This window comes from Eutrema salsugineum, unplaced genomic scaffold (genome assembly GCF_000478725.1).
Source record: "Eutrema salsugineum unplaced genomic scaffold, Eutsalg1_0 scaffold_8, whole genome shotgun sequence".
NCBI lineage: Eukaryota > Viridiplantae > Streptophyta > Magnoliopsida > Brassicales > Brassicaceae > Eutrema > Eutrema salsugineum.
Window position 1 is genome coordinate 3579841 of NW_006256414.1, and position 19490 is coordinate 3599330.

A 19490-nucleotide genomic window follows, 5' to 3' on the forward strand; every position below is an offset into this window, starting at 1 on the left:
TTTTACTAAACACAAATTAAAAAATATAAATAATATAATAAATCCGCGTGTATACGCAGGTCTTCACATAGTCTAATATATAATAGTTGGAGGGAATTCTCCAGAGGTTAACACATCGGCTTCTCCTTTATTGATCAACTAGGTTTCGCGAGGCTAATTAAGTGCTCACATTCTTCATTTGTCTTACAATATTTCAAGAATAAGATCAAATTAATCCCAAACATTATAGATCATTTCACAATCTACATTTTTCACGAGGAAGGAAAACAAGTGTTGGGAAATCAGAATAGATGACGTCGCAGAGAAAGAATAGACCATCACCACCGCAAAGGAGAAGAATTGAGAAATGTATATCTGTCTGTGGAAGTAAGTAAAAAAAGAATCAAAGCAAATCAGAATGACTATTAGATACGAAATCAATTACTAACTCAACAGAGAATCAGCGATGACCTATAAAAGCTTTTGAATTCTTTATTTCAGTAGACATCAAAATATCCATGCGAAGGCTAAGCAGCCACTATACAATGTTCCTTTGCAAGGAGACCGCCAATGGGGGTCTATATTCTATGAGTCTAATTGTGATTATGTGTAGAATATACTAGCTGAGTCAATAAATAACAGTGTTATTGTATAGCTTAAGAGTTCTTTAATTATAATTTACCAAAAGTTTATTTATTTGCTTATAATATAAAGTTTATGTAAATGTTTATAGATATGTATGACAGTTTGTTTAGCTAATTAATGGTTAAAATAAAAAAAAATCTACTAATCATTTTAATACATTCCATAGAAATGCTTATAACATACTAAACAGAGGTAAATATATTTTACCATGTTCAAAAAAAGAAAGATTGTTGAAAGTTTGGCACCAATCATGTAGGAACTAAGTGGAACAAAAGATGAAGAAATGAGTAGTAAAATGTTGTCGTTTAAAGAGTCTATTTGAGTGTGTGTGTGTGTGTGTGTAGTGTTTAGAAAGATTGGATTAGGATTATGTTTTGGTGATTTCATTGGCAAATGTTATCGTATAATTAGGTTTTTTAAGAAAATTACAAATCTAAAATACACAAAGAGTCTTCAAAGTAGATTTAGAGTAATATTTTAATAATACAACGATAATTTTTAACAATGTGAAACAAATAACAACTATATCATTGTGGTTAAAAGAGAGCTAAGAAGTTTTTATAGGAGTTGAGAGAAGTGAGCACAACTTGATATAGTTTAAAATATATCAGTGCATTCGTGTTAAACTATAGATTTTTATAACAATTTAATATTTAAAAAAAAAAATCTTTCTATTTTTAAATATGTATAACAGAAATAATAGATTTTTACATAGTATTAAGGTCACTAATTTGTTGTGAGATTTAAAAAATACATTACAAAAAAGACCCGCGTGTATACGCGGGTATTCATCTAGTTGTTTTTATAAAATGAAGACTCATAATTCATTATTGAAAATTACATTCAAATTAATCTCTCAGAAACCAAAACAGAGTACACACAAAAGAAAAACAGAGGAAACACTAACACATAAACAAGAAAATTTATGAGGATTAGGCAATGAAGTCGCCGCCACTTATTCAATATGTGTGGATTAACAGTTTGAGTGAAATCCACTTAAAGGAAGACCTTTTGAGAAGAAGGCCTAGCAGTGATGTCAGCAACCCAAGCACTGACATGTGGACGCTCATCAAAGAGCTTCTTGGTTGGAGTATCAAGCAAGTATTGAATCACAGGGATATGGTGAAGATCGACCAAAGTGAAGCAGTAGTATCAAACTAAAAGTAGATCGTCAATCTTCACCATATCCCTGTAATTCAATACTTGCTTGATACTCCAAAAGTAGTAGTATCAAACTACTAATCTAAAAGTAGTAGTATCAAACTACTAATCTAAAACTACTAATCCAGATCACAGGGATCGGGTATCATTTTTGTGTTCTTTTACGAGCATAATCTAAAAGTAGTAGTATCAAACTACTAATGAAAATATGATGAATAGTGGTTGAAAAAGTAATAAACTTGTAGCTAAACAAGCAGAGATCTAATCCTTACTGCTCACTAAAATACAATATAAGCTTAATTAAAAGCGTCCTTGTTAGCAGAACCGGACCATTCAATGGAATCGCTTAATGGGTTTGGTTTGTTATTGGTGTCCCACACGGTCGGGGATTGAGCGTAACCTTCCCCTTTAGGACCTTATCCAACGTTTCAGGCTCAGCGGCAGCGCCTTCATTTTCTCGCCGGCGGAAGAACAGAATGGCGGGAATATCGACTTTCTCTGTATATTCATCTCCTTCCTTGTGCATATCATATTCAACTACTTCATCTTCATCGCTCTCACTGTCTTTCTCGAATCGATCGGCGCTCCTTGTGCGGATTTCTCCTCGAACCAACAGATTTCCCGGTTAAAACTTCTCTCCGCTCTCTAATTTCGAGACTTTGATAGGGATTGGTTTCTGGTTTTTGTATTCCGACTACGTTGATGTTGCAGGGGCTTACTGTTCTTTGTCTGCCAATGACATCAAAGCCGGAACCAACATCGAAGTCGATGGTGCTCCTTGGCGTGTACTCGGTATTCTTCCTTCCTTCTCATAAATATAGAGGTTATACTATTCGGAATTGGTACTGTCTACTTGGATATTGTTACTAGTGTATGACGAATTAAGCCTTGTTTTTCGAGTTTGATTGCATCTAATTTCTGCTTAAAGCTCTACTGGTCGGAGATGTTTTTGTATTCAAAATTTTGACTTTTCCTTTTTTTGCTGGCTTTTATATTTGGGGCAGAGTTTCTTCATGTCAAACCAGGAAAAGGTGCGGCATTTGTGAGAACTAAGATCAGGAACTACGTCAATGGTAGTACAGTGGAGAGAACATTTCGTGCTGGAATTTCTGTAACAATCCTCTCTCTCTCTTCTTTTGTTTCTTAATCCAAGGAATGATTCTAGCTGCAGCACCTTGATTATGATTGTTGATTCTCTTGTATATTACAGGTCGAAGAAGCAAATGTATTCAAAGAAACCAAACAGTTCACATACAGAGAAGGGTCTCAGTTTGTTTTCATGGATCTGGTATGTCAATTGGATCCTTACTTCTCTTCTTAGCTTATACAATGGTTGGTTGCTCTAATCACATGATTTGTTTCGCGTCTAATAAAAAATCTTCTTCTAATCAGAGCACTTACGAAGAAACACGTCTTAACGAATCTGATATGGGTGAGAAGACGAGATGGTTGAAAGAAGGAATGGAATGCAGTTTGCTGTATTGGAAAGACAAGGTACACACTTTTATTTTCACAGTAAATAAGTACACAGACGAATCAGTGATGCTTCTTGTTTCTGTCTGGATTTTGCAAAGGTTATCGATTTCGAACTACCAAATACGGTTAAGCTAAAAGTGGTTGATGTTGATCCTGGCCTTCGCGGTGACACTGCACAAGGTAAGATAACAATGTTGCACAAAGATCGTTTTTTGTGTTTTGGTGTGATTCACGCCCTAAACCGGGTGGTGTGGTTGTTGTATAGGTGGATCAAACCCTGCGACAGTGGAAACAGGGGCAGTAGTTACCGTACCACTCTTTGTTAACGTAGGTGAAGAAATATTGGTGGATACTAGAACCGGTATGTATATGAACCGAGCGTGAACCGGGTCTACATCTAATTAATTGGGTATCTAGATCGACAAGGCAAAGATGGGTTTTTTTTGTTTGTGTATACGAGGACAGATGTTATTTTAAAAGAAACTAGGAGAATACCCGCGCATCTGCGCGGGGTCTTTATATAAATTTTTGTTGGTGATGTAGTTTCATTATTTAGCTTTGTTATTTTGGTATTTTTAACTTTATATTAGAAAATTCCATGGTAAAAAAATAAATTTTGTACTCAAACCAAAATTATGTAAATTTTAGAAGAGATTTTGACAATTTTTTTATGAAATCCAAACGTTTTTTTTCCCAAAGAGAGTTTCACAAAACGTTTTGAATAATGGATTATAATTTTTTATTTATTTTGTAGATGATGCAGTGTTATGTATGTAATGTGAAGTGGTAAATGGTTTAATTATTTAGACTTAACTTTGAATTATAAATCACATGGATGATCAGTACACCCTGTGACACGAACTGATGAGCAAAGAATTGTGAGAATATTTAACTCTTTTGAAACTGCTTTGGTAAGTCTCTATGAGAAAGAATCAAGCCATCCTTAAGAATGAGCAAGAATCTAAGAAAACCTTTGTTGATTTTAATCCTTAAGAATGGTAGATTATTTCAAACTTGTTACAAACTTCAGATCCTTTGGTTCTTCAACATTACGATAGAAATATTCTCATGAACTAACTTACCTTCTCTATTACCATTTTTTTTATTTTGGAAATTTTCATAAATAATGCATTTAGCAAACCAAGTTTCGCATTCTCACAATGTAGACTTCATTTATGAACACCGATTATATTTTCTAGACCACGTGAGTATGATGGATTCTTTCTAATCCAGGCAATAGCCAAAGCGATGTAGCAATGGGTACAAAACTCCAACACAACCACAACGGAAAAGTTGGACATACAACCGGAATGTTCCTTCAATATATGTAAAGAACAAAGCTGATGTGAGAATGAAATAAGAACCAAATGTTGACAAGTCATGTTCTCCAAAATCAAAATAATCTTGACAATTAGAAATAAATAATACCAAACTTTAGAGGAAAACTTCTGTTTATATAGTCTAAAAACAGATAAAAAACAAACGTGAAGGGACACCTTCGTAAGAGACTTTCTGGCGCTAAGAACGCCTTCAGCGATAATAACACCACTGCAATTCACAAGAGAAACAAATCCAATATAGCACAAGTTGTGCTGGTGAACGGATTAAACAAATAAAATATAATTATTTTTTATCAGCAGAATATTCGAGTAACTAATTTCTGTCTGTACTAAAGTATAAAAACTAATATGTTTACAATATAAGCGACCATTTCCCTCTCTTTTCGTCATGAACAGAACACTAAGCGAAATAAGCTCTAAACCCTTGGTTGTGAAGAACCAACAATTAATAAGAAGAAGAGAAATTTGCATCGAAAATAGCTTTGGAATATTCATTGTTAATTAAATTCATTTGACCTATTTGATTTAAATAGAGTAGGCTAAGAAGCTGCTACTTACTCTGATTTTTTACATTCTTTTTTTTTCTAAATTAAAATCTAGAGAGATGGGGTGTCAAAAGAGGGGGTGGTGATGTGTCAAGTTTGTGAGACACAACCCACTCTTTATATAATAGATTAATAAATAATAGAAAAGATAAGAAAATATAATTAGAAAATAATAATTGAAAAGAATATGATAACCAATAAATATACAAAGTTTTAAAAGTACTGGTTGGAAAGATAGATTCAATGAAATATATGTTATAGTAAAATATCAAAATAATAAATTGAGAAAGTTCAAAATAATTTTTATGCGAGGATTGTTTTGAAAAAATGGATAAAAATGGTTACTAAGATCATAAATATATATATATATAAGATATATATAAATATATATATAGTAAAAAGTAAGTTATGAGGCTAAAATTGAAAACAAGATGTTTTTAAAAAACAAACAATAGAAGAATAACAATTCTATTAAAAATAAGAACAATAAAAATATAATACAAAAATCAATAAAAATTAAGAAATCTCAAGATATCAAAAGTAGAGAAAAAATAAAAAAAGAAGAAAAGAAAAGAAAAGAGTATATATGAGAACAATTTTTAAGATATCAGTTAGAAATATGAGATGAATGGAATATATGTAATAAGAAAACTTAAAAAATGATAAATTGAGAAAGTTAAAATTGTTATTAGTCAGAATTTAATGAAAAACTCAAAAAAATACCAGATGAAAGAGGTTACTAAAATCATAAAAACAAAATGTATATTGAAAAAGTCAAAAATTAATTACAGATAAAAATTTAGATCAAAAGATTTGAAATTTGAATGAAAGAACTAGAAATAAAATTGATAGTTAAACAAAAAGTCTTAAACATATTTATTTATAAAATAAAATATAAAAAGACTCGTGCATAGCACGGGTTCTCTTCTAGTTTTAATAAAATCAGAGTATTTTTGAATTGCATGTCTCTAGTAGTGTCTTATTGATTGTGTCTCTGTATATCATAACGGTATACCGCAACAGTATATACTTATAATTTAAGATGATTAATTATCGTAATTAAGGCCACTCGAAAAGCAGATTTAAAACCAACCATTCTACCAATAACAACAAGTCAATCTTTGACTACTTTTTTCATTCCAATCCACAAGTTGCTGAACTCGAAACCTTTTCCTTGAAGTTTATATGTACAAACTATCTGGAATATCCGGTAGAAAAGTCAGATTCAGATTATATCATACGTAATCAAATATTAAAACTTTGACCGTTAGGTAAAATAACAATTTTATCTAAATCTTCAATTTTAAATCTAGCCGATAACGGTAAGAAATTCAATTTAGTAAAATAGAGGATTATTGTATTTATATTTATATATGTGTATGACATTTTTAACATGTTTTGTATAACATTTGTTACAAGCTAATTTGTATAAATCAGCAACTGAAGAAAAGGATAAGACAAAGAGTGTATAGACGCAAATTCTGTGACACAACTAAAATCCTTTTCTCACATATATCGACGTCTCAGTCAGCAAAGGAACATTGAAATTGATTGAAAGGAGTTTTGGGTCCCATATTTCAATTAAACATCTTAATTTAAAAAATTAAACAAATAAGAAAAGGCATCGTGACATCGTGAGAAGAAGCCAGCGCAAGGAGCGACGCAAATTACTGCATCATCATCATCATCATCATCATCATTGTAATCATAAGCAATATCTTCTCTTGAAATTTCTTCACGGATAAGAATAGCAAGATAATCAACTAGACGATTCTGCCGCTTTGCTTTCAAATCTCTCTATTCCATTTCTCACTCACCATTGGACCTTTCTTCGCCATTTTTTTTTGTCCTTTCTGCATTTACGAATCGCGGAAATCTCTGAATCGTTATCCTTGAATTTGGGTTTTGTAATCTGGGTAATTGTCTTGTTTCCGAATTTCACGTGAAATCGGTCGTGTGTAATGAGTTGCTAGGGCTTGTAATGAGCTGAAGTTGAATTTGTTTTGAGAATTTCGAGTTTTTTAGGGGTTTTCTTCTTCCTGGGTTGTGTCGTGGGAATTAGGAATTGTTGATTTTTGTTTGCTTCGAGAACATGGAGAAGTACGAGCTGGTTAAAGATATCGGTTCTGGGAATTTTGGAGTGGCTAGACTCATGAGGGTCAAAAACTCCAAGGAACTCGTTGCCATGAAGTACATCGAGCGTGGCCCAAAGGTTTATCTCTTGATGTTGTTTACTAATTTTTTGCTCTGATCTCATGAGCTATGATTTCAGATTCCCAGATGTGAAGAAGACAGATTTCTGTTTTGCTCATCTGGGTTTTCTAAACTCTCTTGTTTTCTTACTTTTGTGTGTGTGTTTGCAATTGTTAAATTGTCTTATATGATCAATGATTGGGTATGTAATTTTTGAACTTTTTTCTGGTTTTGTTTTGGTGAACAGATTGATGAGAACGTGGCGAGAGAGATTATTAACCACAGATCACTTCGTCATCCGAATATAATCCGGTTTAAAGAGGTAAATTCATTTTCCAGAGCTTCATGGTGTCATTGTTAAAGATTTGTTGAAAAGTCTCAGCTGAAGTTGGTATCTTCACAGCTCGCATCTCCTAAGTGCACTATGTGGGCTTTGTGTTTTGGCTTTTCCAGGTTGTTTTGACACCAACACATATCGCCATTGTCATGGAATATGCTGCTGGTGGTGAGCTTTTTGAGCGTATATGTAGCGCTGGAAGATTCAGTGAGGATGAGGTGAGCTTGGCATTTAAAGATTTAGAATTCATGGTTGCACGATATTGTCCATTTTCTAGGACAAATTTCAGAGATTCTAAAATAAATTTAGAGAAAAAGAAAGAGGAATACATGTACATATTTCTATTCTATTATCTAGCATGGTCAACGAACGAGATATGTGATCTATGTTGTATATTAATTGTAGCAACTGCTCCCTGATTATGAGATTGAAGCTTTTGTGCTCATGATTTTTTTTTTTCTTTTTTTCCAGGCAAGATACTTCTTCCAGCAACTTATATCAGGAGTCAGCTATTGTCATGCTATGGTAAGGGAATGACTTATGAAGTTTCTTTAAGTTAACAGACCTACAAAATAGTCCTGTACTCACGATTTTGTCCTTATTGTCACAGCAAATATGCCACAGAGATCTGAAACTCGAAAATACCCTCTTGGATGGAAGTCCTGCTCCACGTCTGAAAATCTGCGATTTTGGTTATTCCAAGGTCTGACATATATCTCTAGCATTTTAGCGCTCATAGTGATTTATTCTTACTTATTCTTGTCATTCAAGTTCCGTTGCCCTGCTTTTGCAAGGGCCCTTGTCTTGAAGAGCCTTCATGTGATATGTTTTCTTCTTTTATAGTCCTCTCTGCTGCACTCTAGACCCAAATCAACTGTTGGAACTCCAGCATATATTGCACCTGAGGTTCTCTCTCGCAGAGAATATGATGGCAAGGTAATCTTATTGGTATGCAAGTATCGGTATATCAAATATGTTTAGCACCTGACTAGAGACAATACTTTGAAACACCTTTCCTATGTAGATATGGAGGTCTTTCATTTTTTTGCTCATGCATCATATTTTGATACATTGAGACCCGTGCGTGTTATGGGAGAGATAAGCCTCATCCTGGCAGAAATCAGCTATGGCCTATGTAGATTTGGGCTGTATTTTATTAAGTGGTTAAGAAAAATTGGTCTAATTATCCAAGACCAGATGTGTTAGTTATCTAATCTGTCTATACCATCCCTTGCTTGTGTGTGTCAATGATAATTGTAAGCTTTCTTCCAAGTTGAGCCATGTATAAAGAAATGGATTTTCAATGGATCCGAAATGCTTACCTTGACTGTTACAAATGCTCTATGAAATTGTGATGATCTTCATTTGTTTGGATTTAGAAACATCATCTTCACATAAATCATCAACGCTTTGTACTTATATTTTTTTTTTCTCCCACTCAGATGGCTGATGTATGGTCTTGTGGTGTGACTCTTTATGTCATGCTGGTTGGGGCATACCCATTCGAAGACCAAGAGGATCCCAAAAACTTCAGAAAAACAATACAAGTAGGTCTTCTTTGTTTTTTGCACTCTTTGCTTTCAAAAAAAAAACTATGCGGCTCACTAAACGTTATGCCACATTGTAACAGAGAATAATGGCTGTCCAGTACAAGATCCCAGACTATGTCCGTGTCTCACAGGATTGCAAACATCTTCTCTCCCGTATATTTGTCGCCAACGCAATCAAGGTATCATCACTCTCTCCAAAAAAAGCTATAATCCATTCGTTGTGAGATTGTTATTGTATAACTTATCGTTTTATTTTTGCAGAGGATTACAATTGCTGAAATCAAGAAACACCCATGGTTCCTTAAGAACCTACCAAGGGAACTTACAGAGACAGCTCAAGCAGCATACTTTAGGAAAGAGAACCCGACATTCTCTGAACAGAGTGTCGAAGAGATCATGAAGATTGTGGATGAGGCGAAAACGCCGCCTCCTGTTTCTCGATCCATTGGAGCATTTGGTTGGGGAGGAGAAGAAGATGGTGAGGCCAAGGAAGAAGATGCAGAGGAGGACGTTGAGGAATTAGAGGAAGAAGAAGACGAAGAAGATGATGAGTATGTTAAAACGGTGAAGCAAGTGCATGCTAGTGGAGAATTCCGAGACATGTAAAAAAAAAAAGATTGTTTTTTTTTTCTTTTGTAAAAGAAGAAAGTTTTCGTTCGTCTGTCGAATTTGTTTTTTTTTTCTTTTTCTTTTTTGGTCGTAAATGTTTAATGTTTCTCTCTTATCAAATGGTTTGGGGATTTTACATTTGAAAGTCTTGTAAAATTTGCAGTAGAAGAACAGAGGTCGATGACGAGTAGTGTGTTTATTCTGTAGACTACGTTTAAATTCTCGATTTTAGTGTGTTTGAAAATTTTATTAGAGCTCATTTACAATTTACAACATGTTTGCCTTTTTAAGTTTAATTGTAAAATGAAGTAATTAATTAATAATCATCTTTGAAGTAAATTATGGAGCATTTCTCAGAAACAATTTGAATTTGTGCTTTTCGTTTCCTTCTAACGTAAATTTGAATTTTGCTTTTCTTCTACATTCAAAAATAGTTTTCCATTTGTTGTCCGTGAAGGAGAGAGAACCTCTCAACTTATCCCGCCATACGAAAACCCCAGAGTGAAAAAATTGGCCGCGCACGCTTCCTCCTCTCGCCGCCTCGAGTTCTTACCGGAACAGTTTCGCCGCCGGATTTTCACGATTCCTCGCAGAAGCAAAGAGAGTTTCTTCGATTTTGAAAAATGTAATCTCGCTTCCCGTTTCCCAGTCAATTTCTAGGGTTTCTTAGGCTCTTCCTCACACTGATTCGCTTTTTTTCTTCCTCCGCCTGCGATTACGATCTGCTGCTAAGTTTTGAGTATTTGTTCCGATGTCTGTGTGTTGAAGACAATCTTCGTTAGTCATAGCTGATCGCTTCGATTCCGATTCCAAAATCTGGAGTTCTCTGTACCATGTTTAATTGTTCGTATTGGTTAATTCTTCCTGCTTTTTTTGAAGAAGGATACTACGCAGATTATGATATTAAACGTGAAATTCGCTGTATCTCACTAGAATCTTTGTCATAGGTGGTTACTGATCGCAGCTTATAAATTTGGTACAATTTGTATCAAGAGTTAATGATATTACGCAATTTCTGCAGGTTTTGTTGCATTATCATCAGCTCCACTAATCTTTAATGCCACTTTTTGTTGTTTGTTGTTGTTTCTTTGTTCTGAAGTGCACTAAATGGTGGTGACAAGAGAAGATAAATTTGCTGGAAGCTATTTGGGTGTTAAACCTATGATCGGTCCTTATAAACTGAGGCAAAATTGGTATTTCACTGTACATTCTGGGTCTTTTTCCGAATTTTTTCTTTTAGTTTTCCTGATTGGTGTTGATTCCTGTCTGTTTAAATGCAGTGGGAGTTATCTCCCTGAAGTTGAAAACTCTAGAGGTCACTTTCCTCAAACAAATTGGTCGGAACATGCCAAGGCCTTTGAGTGTATACCATCCGTAAATAAGTCTCTGAGCTCTAATCTCCTTTACTCTCTAGAAAGTCAAAAGCATAGAAGAAGTAGAGATTCGGCTTCAAGGTATTGATTGCAATGTGTCCTTTTCAGGGACTATCAGCTCTTTCTGTCTTGTGATGTTGTTAATTCGTTTTCCTATCCCTGGGTCCTGTTCTGTTAGTTGCTTGGTTACTAAGGATCGCGTATAACTAATTCCAGTGACTTCAGGGATAGTGTTCCACCAATCTGTATCATCTAGTTTTCTCAGCATCGTTTGAATCTTTGTGTCATCACTTGTTCTCATTCTGCATATGGGTTAAACACTGGATATTTCAAAACCTGTCTTATATGTGGATCCATTTTTCAGTGATTTCCAACACCCCCAATGAAAACTAAGCTAGATGTCCATGATAATGTCCTTTGATGGAAACTCTATTGAGTCTTATATAGCTAAATTGACCCGCAGTTTTCTGAAAAGCTTGAACCTATTATCTTTCTAGGCCAATTGAGAACGTCATCCCTGTAAATATGCAGAATTTGACACGCCAACAAATTGAAAAGGTAATATTGTGGAAGGAAAATTTGTTATGTTTCTCGTGAAAAACTTTCTTCCATATTTTACCTTCTTCCTTCTCTTGCATTTATGAGTAAATACTTAGGTTACTGTAGCTATTGGATTCTGGTTTTTGTCAAATTGATCTCCCCCTGGCAGAGAAGCCTCTTTGCGTTCATTATACATACATATATAACTTACGCTGTTATCATTATGTTGTCAGGCTTGGTGTGCTCTTACAAATCTCTCAATAAATCATACCTACCTGAGACCTGGCATCACTCCTGCAGTTGATGATAGCAGCACTAATTGTACATCTTCTATGAGAGGAAGATCCACTGTTAAAGTTACATCTAACGCTGATGGATCTTTCTACGCACACAATCATCCAGAGCAGAGTCAGGAGAGTGTAAGAGGCACTGCAAGATCGTTTGACCGTTTCTCCTCCTCTTTCCCAGGGGATGGTAAATTAACTGCTGGCAAGGTTCCACGGGTAAATAATGAGGTTAGAGATTCAGTAACCGGTTGTAAATACATAAATGGTATGGACATACAACCAATCAGAAACTTCGCACTCCCAGCTAGGCAGGTGGAAGCTAGTCTTATTGAGATTGATGATGATGACATACTCGAGGTAATGCTCTTGATGCAACTAGGGCACCTTTTCGAATTTTAAGTAGCTTTTCCATGAAAACAATCAAATTTTTTCTCAATTTGGATTTGTTGTTATTCTCAGAGTTAGCCAAGTAAACTGTAATAGCTAAGTTTGGAGTTTGCACCGTTTTTCGGTGGATCTAGAAGGAAATCCTCTATTAGTTACTGGTGCAGAATAAGAAAATAGATTAACTCCAGCATGTTCTTACTTTGGAGCGCAGATTATTGACGTAGACCAAATTGTGATGGAAAACTACCATTTAACGTATACCCCCCAACCATCTGTTAATATATTTGCTTCAAGAGGAGAAGAAGTGCCCTGTTTGCCTCCTGAATTATGTTCGAACTGTAGTCATGGAGTAAAAGTATGGCTCTCATTTCTCTCATTATCCATGGTTATTTCATAGACCGATTGGTTTCTCATTTTGTTTGCTTTAATATCAACACAGTTAGGGCTTTGTCTTGAAGCTTCCACCCATGTGGAACAAATGAAGGACGCACTGCTTGCAATATCAAATAAACTGCTTGACGATTCTACAGACCTGAGCCGTGATCATTCTGAGCAGCTTTGTCAAGAGAGGTTTGCATTCTCATCAATTATATTCCCTTTCCCTTGCTTTGTTCTGTTCAGAAATGATTTAGTTTCTTTCAGAGACTGTGATACATTACACATAAAATTTACCAGGATCTGATACAGCAAGAAAGAATTAGGCCTATAGAAACAACTGATAACGTGTCTGGTTTTTGATTTTCATTTTTTTTTATTGCATCACAACTGAGAGTGTTCCTTGAGTTCTGGGGTAGCTTTTAAGCTGTTAACATTTGTATTGTTGGTAGGTTACTGTTGAAAAACCAAATTCAGCAGCTCGAGATACTTATCCAAAATAAAGAAAGGAAAAAGTCATCTACACCAACTCATAATTTTCAGTACGGAACACCTCAAATAACAAATTGTAAGGTTGATTATGCGCAAACAGATTCTCGAGAAGAACAAGGCAGATATGTAAGTGATAACTGGAATATGCCAAGAGACTATTTATTATCTGAAGATAGGTATGGTCTTTCTTCTGGTCCTGTGGAGAGGGAACGACATGTTCCCGAGATTATAGATGTCACTTATACCGATGGTTCAAATGACACAAAGTGGTGCAGTCGTGATTTTCCTTGGACGAAAAATTTGGAGGTGATTGATTATTTGTATTTCGCTATTCTTTTATTTACTTCTTCCCTCCCGTGTACTCATGTACTCCATTGCAATGGTTAGATCAATAACAAGAGAGTGTTTGGAAACCACTCATTTCGACCCAACCAAAGGGAGATCATCAATGCTACAATGAGTGGTTGTGATGTTTTTGTTTTGATGCCAACCGGAGGGGGGAAAAGCTTGACATATCAGGTAATGACATCTTAACTGTTACTTCTATATGCCATTTTTTAATTCTTAAAGCTATTTCTGGCTTTTATTCTATGAAAAAGAGATGACATTTTTCAAGATGTGTTCTACAGTGAAACTTTAAGCTAGTATTCTGCCCTGGTGGAGGATAAACTTCAGTGTCAGAAGAGTTTCTCTGTGTTTAGGACCCTCTAAACTGCTTCGTACCATCTTTTTCTCTGCAGCTTCCCGCTCTGATCTGTGCAGGAATAACATTAGTCATTTCTCCACTTGTTTCACTCATTCAAGACCAGATAATGAACTTATTGCAGGTGAGAACTTTAGCAACCCCAGAGACGTTTCTGTCTTCTATTTCATTAATAATTTGTACTCAGAATGTTTGTCCCAATTTACGCTTTGGTTTCTGAATCATGGTTATAGACCAATATACCTGCAGCTTCCTTAAGTGCCGGAATGGAGTGGGGTGAACAACAAGAGATACTTCGGGAGCTGAGCTCTGGGAATTCTAAATACAAGTTCCTGTATGTCACACCGGAAAAAGTGGCAAAGTGAGTCATTATTTTCTTTAGTTGTTGATTCTGAAAATATTAGCTGATACTAAATTATTATCGCATTAGATTCTTGCAATAGTTTTTTGATAGACTTGGATCAAAGTCTGACATCTTATAAACTTATAACTCTAAGATTAGTTATTAGCATATCGGAAAGTATGGCAAGTCTTTCCTATTGTGAAAGATATTACCAGTAACACCCAGCTGAGAAGCTTCTCTTTCTTGACTACAGAAGTGATTCCCTTTTGAGGCACCTTGAAAGCTTAAACTCCCATAGTTTGCTTGCTCGATTTGTTATCGATGAAGCTCATTGTGTGAGTCAGTGGGGGCATGACTTTCGACCAGACTACCAGGTTTAGCTTTTTTTAAGGATTGAAACAGACACTCCTCTTACATTTCTGTTTTCCAAAAACATAACCTTCCTCTTTTTCCTCCAAAAACAATGCTGGAATATGCAGGGTCTTGGTGTTCTGAAGAAGAAGTTTCCTAACATTCCCATGTTAGCTTTGACTGCTACTGCAACAGCCAGCGTAAAAGAAGATGTTGTACAAGCTCTTGGCCTGGTCAACTGTGTTGTGTTCCGGCAAAGTTTTAATCGCCCAAATCTATGGTAATGTACTGAAATAGCTTAAACGAATTCTGTTTTTAAAATGTTGCTTACCAAAAAAATTGCAGGTATTCTGTTGTTCCCAAGACAAATAAGTGCTTGGAAGATATTGACAAGTTTATCAGGGAAAACCATTTTGATGAATCTGGCATTATTTATTGTCTTTCAAGAATGGACTGCGAAAAGGTCACTGAAGCGTTGCAGGTTGGTCGTTTTTTTTGCTTTTCTCGTATGTGTTTAATATGGAGTCTTTTACATATATTATGCTCCAGTTTGAATGTGCATATTATTTTCCAGAAGTTTGGCCATAAAGCAGCCTTCTACCATGGCAGTATGGATCCTGCTCAACGTGCCTTTGTCCAGAAACAATGGAGCAAGGATGAAATCAATATAATATGTGCTACAGTTGCATTTGGAATGGGTAATGAATGGTCTCTCCTATAGCCACTTTGATCGACTGAAGTTTGCTGCCTGCTAACGTTGGTATTTCAGGAATCAATAAGCCTGATGTTCGTTTTGTAATTCATCACTCTCTCCCAAAGTCCATAGAAGGCTATCATCAGGTGTGTTATTGAACATTCAATTATGAAATATCTTTTTTACATCAATCGGTCATAAACTGATATCAGCTAGAAACTTATATAGGCTAATTTTATTTTCATGCAAGGAATGTGGTCGTGCTGGTAGGGACGGTCAGAGTTCATCATGTGTTTTGTATTACAGTTATAGTGATTATGTAAGTTGCATAAATTTAACACATTATCAAGTTATCAATCTGGAGGAATTGGTCATTTTTTGTGGTTACAAAACATTTTTTCTCATCTCAGATTCGAGTTAAGCATATGATTAGCCAAGGAGGACCTGGCCAAGGCCCCACGACAATGGGATATAATCGTCTAGCAAGTGCAGGGAGGATACTCGAAACGAACACTGAAAACCTTCTTCGAATGGTATTTATTGTCAAGATTCCTTGTGTTTGCTTTCAAAGTTCTAAATCTACTTGCTGATATATTTCCAAATTTTACTGCTTCAGGTTAGTTACTGTGAAAATGAGGTCGATTGTCGACGTTTCTTACAGCTAGTTCATTTGGGTGAAACATTTGATTCAACAAACTGCAAAAAGACATGTGATAATTGTTCCAGCAGCAGAAGTTTGATTGACAAAGATGTAACTTTGATTGCAAGGCAACTGGTATAGGAATCATCTGAAGTTCATCATGTAATTTTACCTACTGGATGGTGACTTACCATAATCTTTTGTTGCTGGATAGGTTGCATTGGTGAAGCTAACAGGAGAAAGGTTTTCTTCAGCTCATATTATAGAAATCTACAGGGGATCTTTAAACCAGACGGTATGCCCAACTAACAATACATTTCTTTTGTTTCTACTACCAGACTCTGTTTATTTCAAACATTTCTGTCTCAAGCCCACAATTCCTATTAGTGTCACTGAACCACTTGCAAGTAATTGTCTTTTGGCATTTAGGTCAAAAAACACAGACATGAGACTTTGCACCTCCACGGAGCAGGAAAGCATTTAGCTAAAAGTGAAGCCTCTCGCATCTTGCACTATCTTGTGACAAAGGACATTCTCGCAGAATATGTTAAAAAAAGTTATCTGTATGGATCTGTATCGTCGTTGCTGAAGGTACAAATAATTCAACTTTCGCATTTAACTCTGGTTTATGTCATAAAAAGAGATGTTTGTGGATATGTAATGTGTCATTGATACTGAACCTATTTTCGCTTTTCACTTTTGTTAATTATGCTTCTAATTCACTGTATCTGTCTACACGCAACATCCGTTGATCTATGTTTTTATATAGGTGAATAGATCAAAGGCTGACGCAATCTTATCTGGAGGCCAGACTATAATAATGAGGTATGGCTTAACACTTGCGATATATCTTTTCTTAATACTCACATGAACTACTTGCTACTAAAGTGGCGCAGTAGCTCAAACGTAGGAAAATGATTTTGGTGCTATGTAAAACCAATACTGCTCAGACAATCTCTGGAATCTGTTTGTTCTTACTGCAATGCCATTGCTGCTACTAATGGTCAATTACTAATGGTCAATTATCTTGATAGAGCTAATAGATTCTCTTGTTAAAACATCGGACCTGTTGCATACAATGTGCAGATTTCCTTCGGCTGTTAAAGTATCAAAGACGAGCAAATCAGGAGCAATCCCAGCAAAAGCTCCACTAAAGCAAACTACTTTTACTCCTCTAATGACGCATGCTCCCTCACAAGATTCGGTATATCTTTTTTACCTTTATTTTTCCGTTTTTTTCCTCAACAATTTTAACTCCACTCTGTATTGCTAAATTCCGGTTCATTTATCTCCATGTCGGGCTAGATTCTCTCCGTTACCTTGTACACAGCCTTGAAAAAGCTGCGTACTGATATTGTCAAGGAATCCTCAGATGCAGTAATGGCACATCATATATTCGGGTAAGTTCAAAATCCGTTTCATGACATTTTCGGTCTCCTTCTCAGATTATAAGTAATAGAAAATCTCTTGTGTGTTTGTAGCAATGGGACGCTTCGGCAGATAAGTAAACGCCTTCCCAGAACCAAAGAGGAATTACTCGATATCACTGGTCTTGGAAAGTAAGTATCTATGAGCTTTTTAAACTCTACTCTTAATAACCAAAGCAATGAAGAAAACTCAGGGGATGTTTATCTCTTAAAACTCTAAACAGAGCCAAGGTGAACAAGCATGGGGATCGTTTATTGGAAATTATTGAATCAACCATCAACGAGCACTACAGAACAGAGAAGAGCGAGGGTCCTGGGTCAGGGAAGAGGAGAAGAAATGAGAACATTAGTCCAAATGTAGCAGACGATGATGATCCTGATTGGACCCCGACTCACTCGCACAAAAAGGCAGTGAAGAACAAATAGTAACCAGGTTCATGGTGAAATGTGACCAAAACAAAATGGTAAATGAGAGTAGTTTTGTTTTATTGTGTCTCGGTGTAAATAATTCTCCCTTGTTGCAGATGTGGAGATATTAGTTACATGTTTTACTATACGACAAACTAACTCATACAACCTCAAACTGGATGTGAAAGAGCTACACGGTATTATTCTATATCGTTCTAATTCTTTTGAATTTGTTTGTGTTACAAACTTTTAGAATTGGGAAGGGATCAAATATCCATCTTAACGACTCCTCTGCCCATCATCATGTCGTCGTAGCAACTCAACAAACAGGAGAGCAAAGGTACAATGGGGTATTGCTTCATGCGCACGGAACCGTCTATTATGTTAGGGTTTTTATTAAAGGGGAAATTCGAACATCCATCCACAGGACCACGTAGACAGAGTAATGGACGAAGTTCAAAAATTCGAACATCCCAAAAATCTAATCTTTTTTTTTTCGACCAAAAAAATATAATCTTTTAATCCGAAAACTGAACCAAAGAAACGCTTCTTTATTTTTTTTTACCTTTTGCCCCCGGCTTGAAATTTCCAAAATAAGAAATAAATCAGACCATTAAAAAGGAAAAGTAACAGAATATTTTCGTATTTAATAAGGTAGTTAAAAATGGTAATTCTGAAAATACTCCATTATGAAAATTTTCTGAACATGTAACAAAATCAAATGGAACACACAAAAAAGTGTAAAATTGAGAGATGCGAAGGGAGTAGTATAATTAAAGAGAGAAAGAGATCACGAAGATGCAAACAATCTCTGTCCGTGTAAAAAACCCTTGATTTCTTACAATATCAATCAATCAATATGGGAGATTGGGAGGCATAAAACGTAAAGTAAAGATTGAGAAGATCAAGAACAAAGTAGTCAAAATCGGTTGCTTTTACTAAACGACGTGACGGTCTCTTCCGCAAAGTTTCTGAGCTCAGTCTTATCTCTCTGGCGACTCAAATCGCAATTTTAGCGACTCCTCCTTCTTCTAATCCTCACGCTTCTTTCTACTCCTTTGGACATTCCTCTGTCGATCACGTTGTTGTTCGTCTTTGTGATTTGACGCTGAAGATCCTCCTCCTCCTAGTGAATCACTAAACCTCCATCTCGTTGATTATTTAGTGATTCACCAGGAGGAATAGGATCGTCCGTGTCAAAACACAGAGACGAACAACAACGAAGAGACGACGAAACAAATTACCGAATTTGGAGGAACTTCTGGTAATGAAATTTTTTCAGAGGATGAGGAGGATATTCTGACTATTAATGATTATTTTACTGATCTCAAGATTGATCCATTTTGATTTTACGATGTTTTTTATGCATATATAGTAGAAACTCTATAAATTAATACTCGATAAATTAATAAACATTATAAATTAATAATTTTTCATAGTTTTGAGTTGGATCAGTTCAAAATATGATACAATTCGATAAGATAATAAAATAATAACTTTAATAAAACTTCTATGTAAATATATGGTCCCATTTATATCATAAATTAATAATTACCATAAAAACATCTTATTCAAACATATATATGAGATAATCTACTAAAGTACGAGTATCGTGATGTTTTTAATTCATTTTAA

The 19490-nt window shown here is 35.4% G+C and overlaps 3 protein-coding genes across 3 annotated transcripts; all 3 read left to right on the top strand.

Moving 5' to 3' along the window:
* The first annotated feature begins 2261 nt into the window (after positions 1-2261).
* LOC18010171 (elongation factor P) lies at positions 2262-3665 on the top strand. The gene is made up of 7 exons (XM_006392031.2): positions 2262-2409; positions 2497-2577; positions 2790-2896; positions 2996-3073; positions 3178-3279; positions 3360-3441; positions 3527-3665. The coding sequence occupies exons 1-7, from the start codon at positions 2262-2264 to the stop codon at positions 3643-3645; spliced, it is 717 nt and encodes a 238-aa protein (XP_006392093.1). The 3' UTR covers positions 3646-3665.
* Positions 3666-6758: 3093 nt separating this feature from the next.
* Positions 6759-10084, top strand: LOC18010069 (serine/threonine-protein kinase SRK2B). Its single transcript, XM_006392032.2, has 9 exons — positions 6759-7358; positions 7587-7661; positions 7793-7894; positions 8148-8201; positions 8287-8379; positions 8520-8612; positions 9119-9223; positions 9307-9405; positions 9488-10084. The coding sequence occupies exons 1-9, from the start codon at positions 7239-7241 to the stop codon at positions 9830-9832; spliced, it is 1086 nt and encodes a 361-aa protein (XP_006392094.1). The 5' UTR covers positions 6759-7238; the 3' UTR covers positions 9833-10084.
* A 258-nt stretch (positions 10085-10342) lies between these two features.
* On the top strand, positions 10343-18039 carry LOC18010190 (ATP-dependent DNA helicase Q-like 4B). The gene is made up of 26 exons (XM_006392033.2): positions 10343-10460; positions 10935-11028; positions 11116-11289; positions 11706-11766; positions 11982-12392; positions 12634-12777; positions 12862-12992; positions 13250-13595; positions 13677-13808; positions 14030-14116; positions 14226-14353; positions 14589-14709; positions 14815-14966; positions 15032-15167; positions 15261-15384; positions 15456-15526; positions 15631-15699; positions 15791-15913; positions 15997-16155; positions 16235-16315; positions 16450-16611; positions 16790-16845; positions 17107-17224; positions 17326-17420; positions 17502-17579; positions 17672-18039. The coding sequence occupies exons 2-26, from the start codon at positions 10943-10945 to the stop codon at positions 17871-17873; spliced, it is 3447 nt and encodes a 1148-aa protein (XP_006392095.1). The 5' UTR covers positions 10343-10460; positions 10935-10942; the 3' UTR covers positions 17874-18039.
* The last annotated feature ends 1451 nt before the right edge of the window (positions 18040-19490 follow it).

Coding starts and splice junctions, on each gene's coding strand:
- LOC18010171 (XM_006392031.2), top strand. CDS start 2,262: ATGGCGGGAATATCGACTTTCTCTGTATATTCATCTCCTTCCTTGTGC. Junction 2,578..2,789: donor TGCTCCTTGGCGTGTACTCG/GTATTCTTCCTT, acceptor TATTTGGGGCAG/AGTTTCTTCATGTCAAACCA. Junction 2,897..2,995: donor CATTTCGTGCTGGAATTTCT/GTAACAATCCTC, acceptor TGTATATTACAG/GTCGAAGAAGCAAATGTATT.
- LOC18010069 (XM_006392032.2), top strand. CDS start 7,239: ATGGAGAAGTACGAGCTGGTTAAAGATATCGGTTCTGGGAATTTTGGA. Junction 8,202..8,286: donor TCAGCTATTGTCATGCTATG/GTAAGGGAATGA, acceptor TTATTGTCACAG/CAAATATGCCACAGAGATCT. Junction 8,380..8,519: donor GCGATTTTGGTTATTCCAAG/GTCTGACATATA, acceptor CTTCTTTTATAG/TCCTCTCTGCTGCACTCTAG.
- LOC18010190 (XM_006392033.2), top strand. CDS start 10,943: ATGGTGGTGACAAGAGAAGATAAATTTGCTGGAAGCTATTTGGGTGTT. Junction 12,993..13,249: donor GAGCAGCTTTGTCAAGAGAG/GTTTGCATTCTC, acceptor TATTGTTGGTAG/GTTACTGTTGAAAAACCAAA. Junction 14,967..15,031: donor TTTAATCGCCCAAATCTATG/GTAATGTACTGA, acceptor AAAAAATTGCAG/GTATTCTGTTGTTCCCAAGA.